General features: G+C 36.1%; 1 protein-coding gene across 4 annotated transcripts in view; it reads right to left on the bottom strand.

Moving 5' to 3' along the window:
* Positions 1-20,339, bottom strand: part of PTPN13 (protein tyrosine phosphatase, non-receptor type 13 (APO-1/CD95 (Fas)-associated phosphatase)) — a 162,103-nt gene that overhangs the window by 116,395 nt on the left and 25,369 nt on the right. For all 4 annotated transcript variants that reach the window (XM_012647232.1, XM_012647233.1, XM_012647234.1 and 1 more), the window contains exon 2: positions 7,297-7,416. In XM_012647232.1, the coding sequence (XP_012502686.1) occupies positions 7,297-7,411 (115 nt within the window). In that variant the 5' untranslated portion in view covers positions 7,412-7,416. The remainder of the gene's footprint in view (positions 1-7,296; positions 7,417-20,339) is intronic.

Here is a 20,339-nt window from a genome sequence, read left to right as displayed (position 1 = left end):
TTTTGTAACTCCATTTTCACACATTTCTTCTATAATAAAAGTAGTTTAAGGAGAGGAACTATGAATTCCTTAAAGATCAGGTACAATGCCATTATAATATTGTAATCAAAATGCTGGAAAAAATTAATTTGTTTACATTTTTAACTTTATACCACAGGTCCATAACTTTTTAAAGGTGTCCCTCTGCCCTGCTCTGCAACGACAATAACTAATCAATTTAGACTTTGCTGGTCACACAAAAAATGGTTATTTTGGAGTTCCGTTATGAAGCAAAGCACTTTTCTTTCAAGTTTCAAACACCAGAAACTCTAAATTATTCACCCAGACAATATTTTGGATCTTTCTTCCCTTCTCCCATTCCTTTTAGTTATATTTTCAAGTATGATTTAAAGTGTCAGCTTAGTTAATATGAATATTGAAACAAATTTACTTACAAAATGTCTGACTTTGGGAGCTTGGGTTAATTAAGAAACCACAGAAAGGCAGGGTGCAGTGGCTCATGTCTATAATCCAAATACTTTGGGGGGCTGAGGCAGGAGGATGGCTTCAGGCCAGGAGTTTGACACCAGCATGACAAACATGGCGAGATGCCATCTCTACAAAAATTTAAAAATTAGCCAGGTGTGGTGACACATGCCTGTAGTTCCAGCTACTTGGTAGACGGAGCCAGGAGGATGCTTGAGTCCAGGAATTTGAGGTTGCAATGAGCTATGATGACACCACTGTACTCTAACCTGGGGGGAGAACAAGACCCTGTACCCTCAACCCCCCAAAAAAGAAACTACCGAGGCCCTCTGTCTCCTAAACCACTGAGGACTTTTGTGTGAATTCTGGAGATGAGGCACAAGATTCTGTACAGTATTTTTTAAAAGCATCCTGAAGATTCAGATGTGCATACCAACTTATACTAGACACAAATAAAAACCATTGCTCTTATTAGGGGCATTAAAATGGTATCATAAAACAAATAAAATGGTATCATAGCTCAATTAAGTTGCTTCTTGACCTCGTACCTGTACCAATTCTATGTCAATTATCCTTTATAAGGAGGAGGCTGATTAAATGGCACCAAACTGAGGACTGTCACTGACATTTACAAATACATTGTCTTACCCACTGATAGGGTTTAGGACATACTGCCCCCAAATGTAGCATCTTAGCATTTAAGAAGCAGGAAGGTCACTCTCTGACCACCTCCTGCACTTTTTTCCTGAAAGTCATTAAGACCCTCAAGTCAAGAGGTGGCCTCTCTATACTTGCAGAAAAGGAAAGTCCTTATCTCTGAAGACACAAGGACACAAAGGAGAATCTGAAGAAAACACCTCGCTAAGTTTCCCCTATTTTATTACTATTGGGTCATACTTTGTTATCCAATCATATTTTTCCATGACCAGCCACTTCTCCATCAAACTTAGCATAAAAAAATACAATTTATTTGTTTCTGTAGGTCTTCATTTCTGAAGGCTCTTGTGTCACACAAAACTTATTTTCAATAAATGTGTATGCTTTTCTCTTGTTAATCTGTCTTTTGTTATAGAGGACTCAGTCATAAACCTAAGATAAAGGTATTTCTTTTCCTCTACACCACCTAATTAAACATTGTCTTCATTTGGCTTTTTCTATCTCTTTCATCACAAAGTAAACTACAAATGAAGTTCCTAAGCATTTTGTTTCTTCTCCAACACTTTCTATTAATATAATAAATATCCATATTGTATGAGGTGAGCAATTTTTTTCTCTTTCACCCTGTCTAATATATGAATGTGTCGTTAAGCACAAAACCAGTTCCTCAAAAAGTCCTTGTATTTGTATCAATTTTTATTTTCCTAAAGAGTACCAAAACTTTGAGAGCAAAGCTACTTCATATATACATAATATTTCAGGCTGCAGGCCTCTAAAAAAGTTTCTTTGAAGGTGGTTTCTTTTCAAAAATACAATCATATCTTTTTTGATCATCCTATATAAGCAGTTATAAAAATGTAAATCATGAAAGGCAAATTCCATTTAAAAACTTGATCTTATTGCTAGCTTAACAATTTTGTCCAAGCAATTTTGGAACAATGTGCTAAGCCTCTTAAAGTGTTGCTATTTCTGTTTGCCTCCTAATGACTTCATAATAGCCTCTGTAGATCATACAACTGTCACATTATATTTTGCCAGATAAAATAAACTATAATAGAAATAATTAGCAATAGAAATAAGTTTAATGGTAAAGGACTTTTATAAAGCAGGTGTTGTTTTGTTTTGTTTTGCAAATGCAAAGTTTAAAATTAAATGAAATCTTGTTCTTCCTCCTCTTTTTGCTATCTGCATAAAACCAGGGAGGAAGAAAAACAAAATTTAAAGAATTAACTAAATAACTTCATTTTACTTTCAAGGGCTTGAAATTTATACAAAGACTGAAAAATTAACAGTATCGATGGTAACTGGAATTTATTTCATTTTTGGAGAATTGAATGAAAAAGTCAATGAAGAATAACACATATTTTTGATTTCCAGAGGAAAAAATAGAGTTTTCCAGAGAGAAACTGACTTTGTTTTGTGATGACATGATTTCACATAATCATGATCTGTAGCTATTTATAAAAAATGTTTTTCTTTTTTTAAATTTTATTTTAAAATGTTTTTATTTTTAATATTATGGTACATAATAGTTGTATGTATATATAGGGTGTGTGTGATGTTTTGATACTGGCATACAATGTAAATTAATCAAATCAGGGTAATTGGAATATCTATCACCTCAGGCATTTAACATTTCTTTGTGTTAGGAACATTCCAATCCCACTCTTTTAGTTATTTTAAAGTATACCATAGCTTATTGTTGATTATAGTCACTTTGCTATGCTATCAAATATTGTTCATTCTAACTATATTTTTGTACCCATTAACCATCCCCACTTTATCCTCCCCTCCCCACTACTGTTCCCAGCCCTCTGGTAACCACTACTCTCCTCTCTGTCTCAATGAGATCAGTTGTTTTTAATATTTAGCTCCTGCACATGAATGAGAACATGCAAGATTTATCTTTCTGTGCTTGGTTTATTTCACTTAACATAATGTGCTCCGGTTCCATCTATGCTGATGCGAACGTCAGGATTTCATTCTTTCTGTGGCTATATAATATTACATTGTGTACATGTACTACCATTTCTTTATCCATTCATCCATTGTTGGACACTTAGGTTGATTCCAAATCTAGGCTATTGCGAATAGTGCTGCAATAAATATGGGAGTGCAGATATTTTGCTAATATACCGAATCTCCTTCTCTTGGGTATATACCTAGCGGTGAGATTGCTGGGTCATATGGTAGTTCTATTTTTAGTTTTTTGAGGAACCTCCATACCATTCTCCACAGCGGCTGCAACAATTTACATTCCCACCAACAGTATATGAGAGTTCCCCTTTTTCTACACCCTCTCCAGCTTTCATTATTGCCTGTCTTTTTGATAAAAGCCATTTTAACTGGGGTGAGATGATATCTCATTGTAGTTTTGATTTGCATTTCTATGATGACTAATGATATTGAAAATTTTTTCATATACCTGTTGGCTATTTGTATGTCTTCTTTTAAGAAATGTCTATTCAGGTCCTTTGCCCATTTTTTTTTTCTTTGCTCATTTTTTAATTGGATTATTTGATTTTTTCCTATTGAGCTGTTGGACCCCCTTATATATTCTAGATATTAATCTCTTGTCAGATGGGTAGTTTGAAAATATTTTCTCCCATTCTGTGGGTTGTCACTTCACTTTGTTGATTGTTGCCTGTGCTGTGCAGAAGATTTTTAGCTTGGTGTGGTCTCATTTGTCCAATTTTGCTTTGGTTGCCTGTGCTTTGTAGGTATTACTCAAGAAGTCCTTGCCCAGACCAATGTCCTGAAGTGTTTCCCCAATGTTTTCTTTTACAAGTTTCATAGTTTCAGGTCTTAGATTTAAGTCTTTAATCCATTTTGATTTGATTTTTGTATATGTGAGAGGTAAGGGTTTAGTTTCATTCTTCTGCATATGGATATGCAGTTTTCCCAGTACCATTTATTAAAAAGACTATCCCTTGCCCACTGTATGTTCTTAGCACATTTGTCAAAGGATAAGTTCACTACAGATGAGTAGATTTACTTCTGGGTTCTCTAGACTGTTACATTGGTTTATGTGTCTGTTTTTATGCCAGTACCATGCTGTTTTGGTTATGACTGTAGTATAATTTGAAGTCAGATAATGTGATTCCTCCAGCTTTGTTTCTTTTGTTCAGAATGGCTTTGGCTATTTTGAGTCTTTTGTAATTCCATATAAATTTTAGGATTATTTACAGAAAATGATTTTGTAATTACTAATGCCATTCTCTGCTGCTCTTGAGATATGCTCCCCTCCTCCAACCCCCTGCTGTTTACATTGTAAAGACATTTTCCTTCTCAAAGAGTAAAGGTGGGATGAAGATTATTTGGATAGTAAACTATTCCATTTTTTAAAAAAGAACTACTAGTATGCATTTCTTGTAAAAATGTTAACTACAACTGATATACATCACCCCAAGAAAGTAAAAAAATTTAACTTGTTACTAAATGATACAAGGCATAAAGCTCCTTTTTAATTTCTATATTTGAGAAAAGAAATTGGGAAATAATTGTAAAATATTTTCTTTAAATACTTTAGTTACATAATATGAATAAATCTCACAGTCAGAATGTTTAGTAAAAGAAGTCAGACACATAAGAGTTTACATTGTATTACTATGATTCTATTTACAAGATGTTTGAAACCAGGAAAAATTATTTATGTGATATGTCATAGTAGTGATTACCCTTGGTAACAAAGAAATAACTAGGAGGGAGCATGAGGGAACCTTCCAGGTGCTTGGAAATGTTTAATAACTGGATCTGCGTGGTGGTTATATGAGTGTGTACATTCATAAAATTCATCAGGCTGCACAATTAAGAATGCTACCTCAACATTAACAAAACCCCTGTTAATTATAAAAATTAAAACAACAAATATAGTGCGTAAAATTACATTTATAATCAAGGACGGGACTAGAGAGCATGACCTGTTGCAACTTTCCCCTCTAACTATATGACTCTTCAAATTGCCAAAACTGTCTGTTTAGAACATCTAAAGTCAAAATAATTTTAAATAAAAGTAAAGGAGTAAGTTTACTACAAGTGTTTTATACATTTGTCCAATAACCTACATTATTCATTTTAAGAACGCTAGATATTAAATTTAATTTCATGTTTTATAGTTTGTTTCCAGAAAACACATGGAGTAATTTTATCTAGTTCAAACACATTCAACTTGAAAGACCTGTTAATTCTAGCCTATGAATGGAGGGCGAGATGTAGCATGTCAAAGACAACCGATACACCCTCGTTTTTTTTTTTTTTGAGAAAGAGTCTTGCTCTTTCGCTCTGGCTAGAGTGTAGTGTCATCATCATAGCTCACTGCAACCTCAAACTCCTTGGCTCAAGGGATCTTCCTCCTGCCTCAGCCTCTCGGGTAGGTGGGACTACAGGCGCGCTCCATGCCCGGCTAATTTTTTCTATTTTTGGTAGAGACGGGGGTCTCACTTTTGCTCAGGCTGGTCTTGAAGTCCTGAACTCAAGGGATCCTCCCGCCTTGGCCTCCCAGAGTGCTAGGATTATAGGTGCGAGCCACTGCCCCTGGCTTGATATACCCTCTTAATCAACAAAATTATGATTATAGATAATTAGAAAAGACCTAGTCCATTTATATTAGTCATTAGCCACTGTATCATACAAAATTACATGAAAATACACAATTACAGAAGAAGACAGACAAAAACATAATCATAGTCAGTGATTTTAAGTATCCCTAAGAATTTGACAGATCAAGCATACATAATATCCTTATTACTAATAAGGATATAAAAATTTTGAAAGTACAAACATTAACAAGCTTAAGCTATAGCCTAGAAATAGAAAATACACATTCTTTTCAAATCACCACAGAATATTTACAAAGACAGACCATGTGTAAGATCGCAAGAAAATCTCAAAAAATTCTAGGAAGTAATTATACAGATTGCATGTTTTAACAACCACAAGGCAATAAAACTAAGAAACTTAGAACAAAAGGAGAACCACTTATCATCAGCTCCAACATCTAAATGTTTGGAATTGCATGATTCTTAAAAGTTTTACATAGCTCCTCCTCTAAAAAGAAACTCATTTGGGAAGATGGTGTCTTTCAACTTAGATATCATTATTCTGTGAATAATAACCACAACAAGTTTGTTTGAAAACATGTTTAAAACCTTAAATTTCTGGGAGGCTTAAAAAGATAAGAAATAGATAATTTTATTGACCTTTGTTCAAAATCCCCCAACAGAAATGCTTATTTCTAGCCTTCTCTTATGGAAATGTCAACAGCATGCTTGCACTTATATAGTGAAAAAGACAAAGGATCAACATACAAGTTCAAGAGGATGGGCAGTGATCTTGCCATTAGTATAATAAAAAGAGGTATTCTCTCTCCCTCCTCTGAACATCTGTAGTACCTCTTGTCTCTGGCACTCATCTGGCACACTGTTTTGAAGTGGTAAACTTTGCACACACATCTGTCTTATCTGAATAAATCCCTTAAGGGCAACAGTGACACCTACTTATTGGGATCTTCTATACAATATCTCACAAGTAGGAGAAGTTTCTTAAATATTAATTGACTGACTATTATTAATTAACTGAGTAATGCCACCAACATATCTTTCCTTCAACAACACCTTTGGAGCATGGCTACCTGCTCTATACTCTTGAGTGCCCGTATTTTTGAATTTTCTGAAATTTTTCTGAAAAATTAAAGTGAAGCAAATAAAGCAACAGGGCTTATTTAAAATAGCCAGACTTTTGGTAAATGATATTAGATAAAATGAATAAATTTTCTTTAGATTAATCCTAACTGTAATCAAAGATCTTCAAACATCGAGGTTATAGCAAAAATGGCTGAACCTCAATACTGCTTTGTTCAAATTCCTGTCCCTGAACCTGAAAACAACATCAGCAACAACAAAGCTCTACCATTTGTCCCCAAAATACTCTTCCCCTATTCTCTTCACCTTCCTGTACTCAGTCAGTGATTAATCTTACATCTTTCCAGAAGGTTCCCAGGGCTCCAGGTCTTTAGCAATTCTATCCTATAAATGGTTCTCAAACTTTAGCATGCACCAGAATGTCCTTGAGGGCTTGTTAAAACAAAGGCACAGGAATGCTGAACAAAAATCTGATCTCTGACCCTATATCTGTTTTTTAGTTACCCAATACTCAAAATAAAAAAACCCAACTTACCTTTTCTGAATAATTCTTGGAGACTTTCAGCACTTTGATTTAGTACAGCCCATATTTCTTCCTCCTGCAGTGGTCCACCCCGAACCTCCAGGGCCTCAGCTAGTGACACGTGCATATTACCTGGGAAACAAAAATAATAGATGGTCTAAGCATTAGCAACTTAACTGTGCTTGCAGTGGTAAAAGCTCTACATCACGGAGACATTATGGGCCCCCTGTCAATCTAATTTCTCAATATGGCATTTGATCTAAACATCATCTGGCAGTCATAAACTCATAGAAGGTAAAGGAATTGGAGGACACAAACTCTCAAAACAATCACTTGTCCTAGTCAACTTCAGCGACAGAAATGGAAAATAGTGGTGGTGACTACTTCATGGGAGAAGACAGAAACCCCAGGATACCAGAAGGCACCGAAATGCAGATGATTAAACCAAAGCAGTCAGACTGAATGGAGGCCTTTCAAATTTCAGTTCCAGGTTTCATCCTATTCATCCCAGATACAAAGAGTAGAGGAGACCCTATGGTAGGAGAAGTTGGAAATAATATGGAACACATTTCTTCCTTCCATTCACTAATTGATTTCTATTATCTCTAATAAATATACTATAACTATAAATTTTACGCTGAATGGAATTAACTATTTCTAGACTCTGTTTTGCTGCCAACTGGCCCTTTCCACTGGGAGTCATTTTACCTCTAAATCTCAGAGGGAGAGATGGGAATAATAATAACAATACAAATGCCATTTTGGGGTGGCTATGCCAAAGAAAGAGGTTATATCTGTGAACATGCTTTGTAATGAAGATTCTACAGAAGTTGAACAAAAGATCATAAAAGTGTCTCTGGTGATATTTTTGTAGTGTCAATTTTTCAAATGGCATTCAATTAAGTAGGTGATATTCTGATAAAACTTAAGATTTTCTATGGGGCTCAATAATCCTATTTTTATGTTAGAAGAGGAAAATGCAGCTAGTCAAAATCCTCCTATATATATTTTCCTGAATTAACATTCCTTAAAAAGAAAATTGTTCTTTACAGTGATTACTAAGATTTCCACCCAAACAAACCAATTTAAGTGTAATGTGTAGTGTGTATCTATTGGTAGGCAGAAGCTGATGGATTTGGAAAAGAAGCTAGAGGGAGTTGAAAATGTTAAATACTTATTTTCTGTAATTAAGTCCCTCATTAAATTTTAAAATTAACCTATAAAAACATCTGTTTTAGACAAAAGCTGATTTTGTTTACTCGACTAACAAGAAATGCTACTATTTTCTTCTAATTTACATTTATGATAAAAAATCCAGATTGGAAAAAAAGCAATTCCAGCTATAAGTGAGAGCAGACTTATTCTTTTCACCTTCCTTTCCAAATGTTTGCTAAAACATTTTAGGCTTAAAGTGTGCCGCTGAGTGGTGTCTACTTATGTGTACGATGTGGTAGTTAAAAGTGAAGATATCAGCTACTGCTTTGAAACAGCCAAAAGGGTTTTTATTTAGCATGTACAAGAAGTACATTTATTTAGATCCCCAGTCCACACCAAAAATTTCTAGGTTCTCAAGTACTTTACTATACACTAGCACATTTACTCAAGGGAAAAACAGAAGCTTCATTCCTAAGAGATATTTGAGTTATTATCTTTTACATGAAACATACCAATAACAGAGATGCCTCTGCTGGAAGTTTCAACGGAGGCATCAAGATACTATTAGCAATCAGATACCAGCGTGACTTGTGAGAAAGACTACCCTGTAGTAAATTTCCCAAGCAGTATGTCTGAGAACCGGTTGGATAGCTCTAAAGCCTACACACAGTGTAAAGAGCACGGAGGATTGCGCAAGAACAATTTCTTTGAAGAGAGTTGTGCTGATTTTCATGTCTCCTCAAAGTGGCAAGGGTGTGGGAAAGGTGCCTTCCTTTCGTCTCAAGAAGCTTCAGTGGGACTCCTTGGAGTACTTGGTATTTGTTCCCTGGAGTTTCGGGGGACACAGCAGAAGGGACCTGATGCACACTTTAGCGTCCTAACGACTTTGGCCGTCGCCCTGAGGCAGCGGCAAGAGGAAGCGGGGAGAGGGCACCCAGAGTGAAGGAGCATCCTGTATCAGGAGCCAGCTACGCTGCCGCAGGTTGGGGGAGGACAGAAACAAGGAAGCAGGAACGCACAGAGGGCCAGCCTGAAGCTAGATAAAATCCTGCCGAGTATGAAAATGTCCTAAAATTTAGATAGCGGCAATGGCTGCACAACTCTGTATGTACTAAAAACCACTAAAGGTACACTGTAAAAGCATGGATTTTATGGTATGTGAATTACATCTCAAAAAGCTGTTAAAAAAAAAAAATCCTACCCAGAGCACCACCAAGAAGAAGAGACTCTCTCTGTTGTCGCGGCCGCCAACGTGCCGCCCAGACCGAGGAGGAGCCGGAAGCTTTGGGGCCACGGAAGCCAAGGCACCGGAAGCACCCGCAGGCCGGGGTTATGCTGGTGGCATCATCACCACAGGGCCAACTTCTACAAATATCACCCAGGTTACTCTGGGAAACTCGCTATGAGGCATCGCCACTGAGGAATAAGAGCTTCTGCCCAGCTGTCAACCTTGATAAATTGTGGCTATTGGTCAGTGAACAGACACCGGTAAATGCCTCCGAAAACGAGACTGGAGCTGCTCCCATCACTGATGTGGTGGATCCAGCTGCCACGAAGTTCTGGGGAAGGGAAAGCTCCCAAAGCAGCCGGTCATCGTGAAGGCCAAATTCTTCAACAGAACAGCAAAGGAGAAGATTAAGTGTTTGGGGTGGCTGTGTCCTGGTGGCTTGAAGCCACATGAAGGGAGTTTCATTAAATGCTAACGAATGCTGAGGAAGAAGGAGGAGGAGGAGAAGAAGGAAGAGGAGGAGGGAGGAAGAGGGAGGAGGAGGAGGAGAGGAGGGGGAGGTGGAGCAAGAAGAGGAAGAAGGAAGAATTAGATTATTGCTACTGTGGAAATGGCCTGAGAGAAAAGCAGGCCGAGGGCTAGAAGGGTTAGGGGATACCGGCTGGTAGGAAGAAAAATTTTTCTGGAGTGTCACACACATGTAGTATAGTTCCAGTGAAGGACTGAAAAACCAACAAAAGTATACACAACAGCCTCAAACACATAGCAAGTTCACAAAGAGTGAAAGCTGTGAAATCATTTTATAACAGGAGTCTGGTAAAAACAAAAAACAAAACAAAACCCTGTTTGCCTTGCTACCTCTCTCTTCCTTCCCTCAGTTTAGGTCCTGATGGAGTAAGATACAGCAGGTTGCCAGTGGGTGAAGAGATAAGCAACAAAAAGAGAAGCTAAACACACCTATAGCTAATCTTAGCTAGGGAAGGAGAAAGTTTTAGCTCTGAATGGAGATTTGTTTTTCAAAGTTATCATTGAGCTAGCAGAATAGACTTAATATTTTTAATTTATGGCTCTGCTAGAGAATTCTAAGATTTTTTAAAAACTGCCTTACCCTGATCACCCAATTTCAGGACTTAATGTAGTCTTACAGCAGCTTTCTAAAAAAGAAAAATAAAACTATAAGCTTATAAATTGCCAACAATCACCATCTTTCTCTCTTAGTTATGTTTATTCACCTTTACTATAGCTCTTCAGATCATTATCTCTGAGGGAATGAAGGAAATGCAGAAGCTGAAAAAAAATGCAAAAAAGAAAAGAAAAGAAAAAAGAAAGTGGAGGGAAGAAAGCCTGAAGTCAACCAACAGAAGAGGAAAGAATTAGTTATTAAAAAAAGGTTAAAGTTTATTGCTTCAATTGTTTCCTTTAGACTCAGTACTAGATAACTTGGGGTACAGACAGGACTAGCACTATTTTACTATCACAAGGGTTGTGCTTTGCAATAAACATAACCATATTATGTATTTTTATTCCCTGGAAAGTTATGTGCTACATGATAACCAGAATGTTTTGGGGAAGAATTTCAAATAAGAAAAATTAATTATATTACATAACCAGAATCATTGTGTTTTTTGTTAACACAGGTATTATTGGCATGACCTTAAAACTGCCCAGAGAATCAGACAAAGCCACAAAGGGATTCTAAGAGATGTCATTGTAATCCTGCAGGACAGCAGCACTCACAGATAGGAAGCACATAAACGTGATTAAGAACAGAATGAAATAGTAAACAGATTAACTGAATCCAATCGATTAATACAATAACCTGTCTGGGAGCAGACTAAATAGGAATGCTTGACTTGAATTTAAGGAAACAGGGGTGTAAAAGCACCTTGTTTCAAGAACGGAGCAGCTATAAAATAGAGCTCTGTGTGTGCCACTAGTTTTGAACAAGGATTCACTTAACATCCTGGCTGAGGACTTCTTTGGTCATTATGAGACCATAATAAGTTAAGAAGGCAACCTCTGCTTTTAATCCAGGAAAATTTAGAATTAAGTATAGAAAGAAGCAAGCCTGTGTATTAGTATTTGTTAAAGAATCTATACTAATATGGTATTTTAGCTAAGAGAAATAAGTCAGTTAATCAGCCTTGTGATTCCAATTTAAATAGCGTAATGAGAAATGGTTGAGACTTACATTTTAAAATATAGGAGTTTGAGGCTGCAGTGAGCTATGATGACGGCACTGCACTGCAGCCTGGGTGACAGAACGAGACCTTGTCTCAAAAAATAAAATAAAATGTATGGAATGACACAGGAACATACAAGAGAACTTAACGTCTTGCTAGACATAAGTCTTATAAGTCTTCCTTCATTAGAACTATGGTCACCAACCCCTGGGCCACAGACTTGGCAGACCAGTACAGGTCCATGGCCTGTTAGGAATCCAGCTACACAGCAGGAGGTGAGAGGTGGGCAAGCAAGCAAGCTTCACCTGTATTTACAGCCGCTCCGCATTTTATCACCACCTGAACTCCACCTCCTGTCAAATCAGCAGCAGCATTAGATTTTCATAGGAGGGTGAGCCCTACTGCAAACTGTGCATGCAAGAGATCTAGGTTGCATGCTCCCTATAAGAATTTGTCTAAAACCATCCCCTCCACACCCACCCACCATCTGCGAGCACCCACCCACCATCTGCGGAAAAATTGTCTTCCATGAAACCAATCCTTGGTGCCAAAAAGGTTGGGGATTGCTGTGTTAGAAGACTTATTTAAGTACTTGGGAAGGTTTTTTGGTCAGGCAGATACATGAAATACTTTAAAAACTGGCTTTTAATTGTATGCATGCAGTTTAAAATATTTAAGGGATTTTAATTGACTAGATTTGAAAATGGGATTATACATTCAATCAAAGGGCCTCTTAAAAGTGACTTAAAATTTTGAACAAGTAGAACAAAATAATTAAATTAATCTTAAAAGCTTAGGAACTAGGCCAGGCGCGGTGGCTCACACCTGTAATCCTAGCACTCTGGGAGGCCGAGGCAGGCGGATTGCTTGAGCTCAGGAGTTCGAGACCAGCCTGAGCAAGAGCGAGACCCAGTCTCTACTAAAAATAGAAAGAAATTAATCGTACAACTAAAAATATAGATTAAAAAAAAAATTAGCCAGGCATGGTGGCGAATGCCTGTAGTCCCAGCTACTCGGGAGGCTGAGGCAGAAGGATTGCTTGAGCCCAGGAGTTTGAGGTTGCTGTGAGCTAGGCTGACGCCATGGCACTCACTCTAGCCCGGGCAAAAGAGTGAGACTCTGTCTCAAAAAAAAAAAAAAAAAAAAAAAAAAAAAAAAAAAAAGCTTAGGAACTAGGTTTTAGAATTTTTAATTTAACAAGAATATTCATTTAAAAATAATTTTCAATAAGCTTTTCTGTGCACAATAATACCTTGGAGGCCAATAAAAAGTTGTGACCTGGGTTAGGCAATGTTTTTGTAGTTATGACACCAAGTGCATGATTCATAAAAGAAAAAAATCGATAAATTGGAATTCATCAAAATTAAAATCTCTGCTATTTGAAAAAAACTGTTAAAAAAATGAAAAGATGAGCCACAAACTAAGGGAAAATATTTGTAAATCACATAACTGATAAAGGACTTGTATGCAGAATATATAATAGAAAAACAGATAATCCGATTTTTTTTAATGGGCAAAAGATTTGAATTGACAGTTCACCAAAGAAGATATATAGATGGCAAATGGGTACATGAAAAAATGTTCAACATCATTAGACATTAGAGAAAAAAAATAAACCAATGAGATACTGCTACGTAGCTATCGGACTGTCTAAAATTTTAAAGACTGACCATACTAAGTGTTGACAAAGATGTGGAGTAACTGGAACTCTCATACATTGCTAGTGGGAATGTAAAATGGTACCCTTTGGAAAACTGTTTATTAGTACATTTTTCTTAAAAAGTTAAACATACTTTAAAAAAAAAAAGTTAAACATACACCTAGCATATGACGTAAATATCCTACTCCAAGCTGTTTACCCAACAGAAATCAAAGCATATATCTATACAAAAGACTTATATACAAATGTTCATAACAGCTTTATTTTGAACAGCTAAAAACTGGAAATAAGCAAATGTCTGTCACCAGGTGAACATATAAAGAAATCTTAGTATATCCTCACAATGGAATGCTAATCAGCAACAAACACTTATTGATTAATGCAACAACATGGATAAATCTCAAATAATTATGCTGAAAAAGGGAAGCAAGACAAAAAATACATGCTGCATGATTATATTTATACAACATTGTAGAAAATGCAAATTAATCTATAATTGCAGAAATCAGATCAGTGGTTGCTTGAGGTTGGCACTGTCCTATGGAAAGGCATGTGGGAAGTATTAAAAAGGGGCGTGAGAAAACATTTGGAGGTGATGCATATGTTCATTATTTTGATTGTGATGATGGTCTCATAGGTACATACAAATGTCAAAACTTAACAAATTGTATAGTTGAAATATGTATAGTTTATATGTCAATTATGTCTCAATAAAGCTGTTAAAAAGAGAAAAAAAAACAAACTAAACCCAACCAAAGTTGAAACAGCAATCCTTTTCTTTGTCCCATGAAGCTGACTGGATATTTTTATTGTCAGAAGAAACTAAACCCCAACTTCAAGTAACACACGCTTTTTAAAAAATAATAATAAATGATGTATTTGTGGCCGGGCGTAGTGGCTCACGCCTGTAATCCTAGCATTCTGGGAGGCCGAGGCGGGTGGATCGTTTGAGCTCAGGAGTTCGAAACCAGCCTGAGCAAGAGCAAGACCCCGTCTCTACTAAAAAAATAGAAAGAAATTAATCGGACAACTAAAAATATATAGAAAAAATTAGCCTGGCATGGTGGCGCATGCCTGTAGTCCCAGCTACTCAGGAGGCTGAGGCAGGAGGATCGCTTGAGCCCAGGAGTTGGAGGTTGCTGTGAGCTAGGATGACGCCACGGCACTCTAGCCCAGGCAACACAGTGAGACTCTGTCTCCAAAAAAAAAAAAAAAAAAAAAGATGTATTTGTTTTCTAAAAGTTAACTTCTCCTATTTTTTTATTGTGGTTAAAAAAATATAACATTTCAGTTTACTATCTTAACTATTTTTAAGTGTACACTTCAGTAATGTTAAGTATATTCACTTCTTTATGCAACAGCTCTCTGGAACTTTTTTCACCTTGCAAAACTGAAACTCTATACCCATTAAATACTAATTCCTCCTCTCCCTGCCCTTGGGTAACCAACTTTTTACTTTCTGTTTCTATGATTTTGACTATTTTAGATACTTCATATGAGTGGAATCATATAGTATTTGTCTCTTTGTGACTAGATTATTTTGCTTAGACTAATGTCCTCAAGGTTCATCTATGTTCTAGCATGTGACAGCATTTTCTCCTTTTTGAAGGCTGCATAATATTCATTGTATGTATACACCACATTTTCTTTATCCATTCATCTGTTTATGAACATTTGGGTTATTTCCAGCTCTTGGCTTTTATAAATAATGCTGTGATAAACATGAGTATGCAAATATCTCTTTGAGATCCTGCTTTTAATTCTTTTGGATACACAGTTGACTCTTGAACAACACGGGGGTTAGGGGTGCTGATGCTCTGTGCAGTCAAAAATCTGCATATAACTTTTGCCTCCTCAAAAACTTAACTACAAATGGCCTGCTATTGACTGGAAGCCTTAACAATAACATATCCTGTGAATTAACTCTTATTTTATATGTTATATATATTTTATATACTGTATTATACAGTATTATATACTGTATTATTATAATAAAGTAAGCTAGGAAAAAAGAAAATGTTATTAAGAAAATGATAAGGTGTATAAAATAGATTTACTATTCAGTTAGTGGAAGTGGATCATCATAAAAGCTTTCATCCGCATCATCCTCACACTGAGTAGGCTGAGGAGGAGGAAGAAGGAGGGTTGGACTTGCTATCTCAGGGTTGGCAGGGGCAGAAGAGGTGTAGGAGGTGGAAGGGGAGGCAGGAGAGGCAGGCACGCTTGGTGTAACTTTTACTGAAAAAAATCCACATACAGGTGGACCCACTCGATTTACACCAGTGTCATTCAAGAGTCAACTGTATACCCAGAAGTGGAATCGCTAAATTATATGGTAATTCTATTTTTTATTTTTCGAGAAAGTACCACGGTATTTTTCACAGTAGCTGTACCACTTTACATTCCCACCAACAGTGCAAAGTGTTCCAATTTCTCCACATCCTCACCAATAAAAGCACTTTTAGAGCTCTAGAAGACTAAGAGCTAATCTCTCTAATAAAATATATACATTAATATTTCTTTAATACTAAATTATATAATAATTATGTTATAATTAATTACTATTTAACATTAAATAATATACACAATACTAAATTATATAATATAATAATGTTATAATTAATTAGTATTTAATATTAGGTAGTTATAGAGCAGGTAGTAGAGAGAAAATATCATTGCCTAGTATAGTTAGGAAAAATTAAGAAAAAATTGGGATTTTTAAGGAGAAAAAGAGGTAAAACTCAGTGAAGTTTTAGTTGGATGTTGCCTCAAGGTAGAAAACAGCACGTATCTAAATAGTTTTATTGAAGTTTGAGCAATGTTTAGTTTTTCAGTATTTGTCAACTCTTCCATTATGCTTTCCCTGTGAAACAGAGAAACTAAAATAAACACAAGTCTAAATTCCCTTTCTGGGCCTCTGGCTCATGTCAACTACTTATCTAAATAGAAATCATGTATGCCTGTTCCCTGCTTTCAAAGGACAGCTTCAAATAACAAGAAAAACTCAAATTCTGCAATCCCTCTCTGCATCATTTACACTTAAGAGAAAGTAAAAACAAGGAGGAAAAAATCCTTAATTTCACATTTATTTCTCTTTCTCTTCACCAACTGGGAGGTACCAACAGAAAACAATGTAATGGGAGAATTTTGGTGTTGAGTATTGTTTTTCTATATCATCCTTCCTTTCTTTTTTTTTTTTTTTTTGAGAAAAGTCTCACTCTTTTTCCCGGGGTAGAGTGAGTGCCATGGCGTCAGCTTAGCTCACAGCAACCTCATACTCCTGGGCTCAAGCGATCCTTCTGCCTCAGCCTCCCGAGTAGCTGGGACTACAGGCATGCGCCACCATGCCCGGCTAATTTTTTCTATATATTTTTAGTTGTCCAATTAATTTCTTTCTGTTTTTAGTAGAGACGGGGTCTCGCTCTTGCTCAGGCTGGTTTCGAACTCCTGAGCTCAAACAATCTGCCCGCCTCGGCTTCCCAGAGTGCTCACCCTTCCTTTCTACTCACTAATTTATGTTAAAGTCATTAGCTTTAGGATCTTGCTGATCTTGCTCCAGAAATATAGACTTAAAATGTCTGAATGGACAGCCACGAAAGGAAAAAATATGGATAAAGCACGAAGATCAAGTAAAAAAAAATTATTATTTGTCCTTTATGTTGTAATAAACAAATTAGCCTGATAGGCAAAATTCTGATATTGCCCTCAAGATTCATGTTGTGAATTGCCTATGCAGGCAGGCACACAGCAAGGACCTAAGGGTGGCCTCTAGGAGCTGACAGTGGATCCAGCCAACAACCAAAAAGAAAATGGTCCTACAATCACAAGTACTGTAGTCTACTAACAACTAAGGTTGACAGAGGATTCCGAGTCTCAGATGAGATCACAATCCTGGCTGACACCTTTACTTCAAGCTGGTGAGATCCTGAAAAGGAGAACCAACTAATCTGTCTATGCCTAGACTCCTGACCAACAATAAGAGAGAGATAATAAATGCGTGTTTTCCACATAACTTATTTCCACCTGCACACATGCTTCTTTCCCTTTGACTTCATTGGGCCAGATAAAGTATCATTGAAAAGGTAATCATTCTTTAACCTTTACGGCCTTACCTACTGGCCACCTACCTCCTCCTCACCTACCTTCAACCTCTTTACTGGCTCTTCCCCTTAGCATGTAAACATTAAATTTCTTACATCTTTAAAATCAAAGCAAACATCATCTATCCCTACCTTCAAATTTGTCATCCTAACCTTACTCCTTTTATCACCAACCAAGCCTTTAGAAATTAGTCAACACTTAAGATTCTGTTACTTCCTACTCTGTATCCGTTTGCTTTCTCACCTTCTACTTGACTGAAACTTTTTTTGGTAAAGTTACCTATGATATTGATATAGTCATGGCATTTCTGTGTTGTTTAAGATTGATAATGATGAATAACAATTATCGATTGGTTATTCTCTATTAGCTCCTGAACCAAGGATATCATGTGCATCTCATTTAATTCTTGCCAACATCTTGTGATATAGGAAGTGTTAATAACTTGTTTTGAGAATAAAACTGAGCCTAGAAATATTAATTTGCCAAAAGTTACAGAACTAGTGATTTGAACCCAGAAAACCTGACATAAAATCCACTTTTTTAATCTTATGTTCTACTGATCTCCTGTTTGAAACTTCTCTTTCATCCTCTCTAACATAACAATCTTCTGGTTTTTGTTATTTTTCAGGCTATTTCTTGCAGTTACCTTCACAGGCTCTTTCTCCTCCTCTATCTTTTAATTCTAGTCTCCTTTAGGTTTCTATATTTGGCCCTTTTTCTTTATACAGTGTTTCTGAGTGACTTTATCCAAACCTTTGACTTGGTCCATCACTTGCATACTGATCATTTCCAAATTTGTAGTTCAAGATCTTTATTAGTTCTACTCTGTCATTGAAATGATCTTTTAAAAATTCAAATTTTATAATTTTATGGCATGCCCTGAAATTTGTCAGTGCTTTTCCACAGGCTTCAGTATAAAATTCAAACTACCTAGCAAATCACAAATGACCTTTAGGAGATACAAAGAGAAGGTTTTAGGAAAGAATAGTGTTTATTTCAGGTTCTGTCTGTTATGGATTCTATTATAAACAATGAACTACTGATTTTATTAGAGTCATTTAACATGTATTAAGGATAGAAGTCAGCATATTTGGTATCACTTGTTGGGTTATTACTACTAACTATTTATTAGGAAGAAGGAAGAAAAATATGACTGACAAAGAAGGAAAAGAATGAGAAAGAAAAAGAAAAGAAAAAAAAAAATCTCACCTCACTTTATCTATCATGTGTTCTCTTATTTATACACAGCTTCCCAACCACTTATGAGAAACTCTGGACCAGCTAGCTGTGTTATTTCACAAATGTAATGAAGTGCTTATACTCTATATACTGAAACATCTCCAGCAAAGGTCTGGGGTAGCACCCAGTAATCAAACACGTTAACATCTCTGCAGTAAACCTATGAATATTCACACTAAATGGGATAAATAAAAACTATAAATAGCTTCATGTCAACAGAGTCAGGTTTTGTCACCCAAAAAAGCTCAGGTCAAGTTTTGTATTCCAGTGAGTTACAAAAACACTTTTGCTTGTTCAGACCTTTTTGTATTCTAGAATTGTGTTCAAGGGACTGTAAACACATATTTCATTAAAGAGGCAGGCTAACTTTATAAGAAACTCTATTATCTTCAGCAGTGCTTTGCCATAATTCTCAAGGGTAGAATTGAACCCAATTAAAATTTATATGGTAAAGTCCAGATGATATATAAAGGCTACGTTTTTGAAAATGGAGATAAAATTTTTTTAATTAAACATTCCATTGCCTATTGTGAATACAAGAGTTTTTGATCCACTAATTGTTAAAATGATCACATCCCCAACAAAGGGTTTCTGTCTATATTCATAGCCTACAGTGTAATCAATGTACACCCCAGGCTAGGCTTTGTCTGCCTTCTGAGCATGCAGAATTCAATAAGCCAGTGAGAAACTGGCAGGAAAAGACCCAGTTAAAGGTAATGGTCTATGTTTTAGGGAGAAACTGGAGGCTTCAGGAAAAGCAGGGGAGAGTGAGTCTTCCAGAGGCAATATATAGGTAAACAAAAAGAAGGAAACCATTAGCCCTGAGTACTTACTTCTAAACACTTGGGTTTAGAAGTATATAAAGAAAACAGAGCTGGAGTTACAAAAATGGTAATGGTTATTTGACATTTATTTCTAAAATCACCTCTATAATTTCCAGAGGTGAAACTGGCTAGCCTTTAGAAAGAAGAGAGAGTAATGCAGTGAGTTAGGGAAAAATATCTTATACAAATACTATTTCTTTTGTTAAATAGGGAAATATTAAATGTATATAAATAAGCACATTTTATGATATAACTTGAAAATTAAATTTAATTGAGGTCTAGTATATATGTTTCATTACATCAGCAATGTTGGCTATTTAGACATGATGTTCTAACACATAGTTCTGGGTCATGAAACTTGGAGAAAAGTCCTAGAACTTTTTTGCTCTGTTCCCTTATACAAATAGCTCATACGTGTAATGCATTAATGAACCATCTTGCTAAATCACTCATTTTCTCTTAAAAACAGGATTTCCCTGAGCTTTATTTTCTGCTCTCATAATCTTACCATATCCAAGTGGGTTTACTTAATATTTTTTAAATACTCATTTTTATTAAAGTTATGCATTTATATTTTTACAAGTTAAATAATACTGAGTTACATAATTAAAAATAAAAAGCAGCACCTACCCTACTTCTCTTGACTCTGATTCCTGCACTTCTGA

The sequence above is a fragment of the Propithecus coquereli genome, unplaced genomic scaffold (assembly GCF_000956105.1).
Source record: "Propithecus coquereli isolate 6110/MARCELLA unplaced genomic scaffold, Pcoq_1.0 Scaffold26, whole genome shotgun sequence".
NCBI classification, from domain to species: Eukaryota; Metazoa; Chordata; class Mammalia; order Primates; family Indriidae; genus Propithecus; species Propithecus coquereli.
Note: the sequence above shows the minus strand (reverse complement) of the source record. Positions and strands in the feature narration are given on the sequence as shown.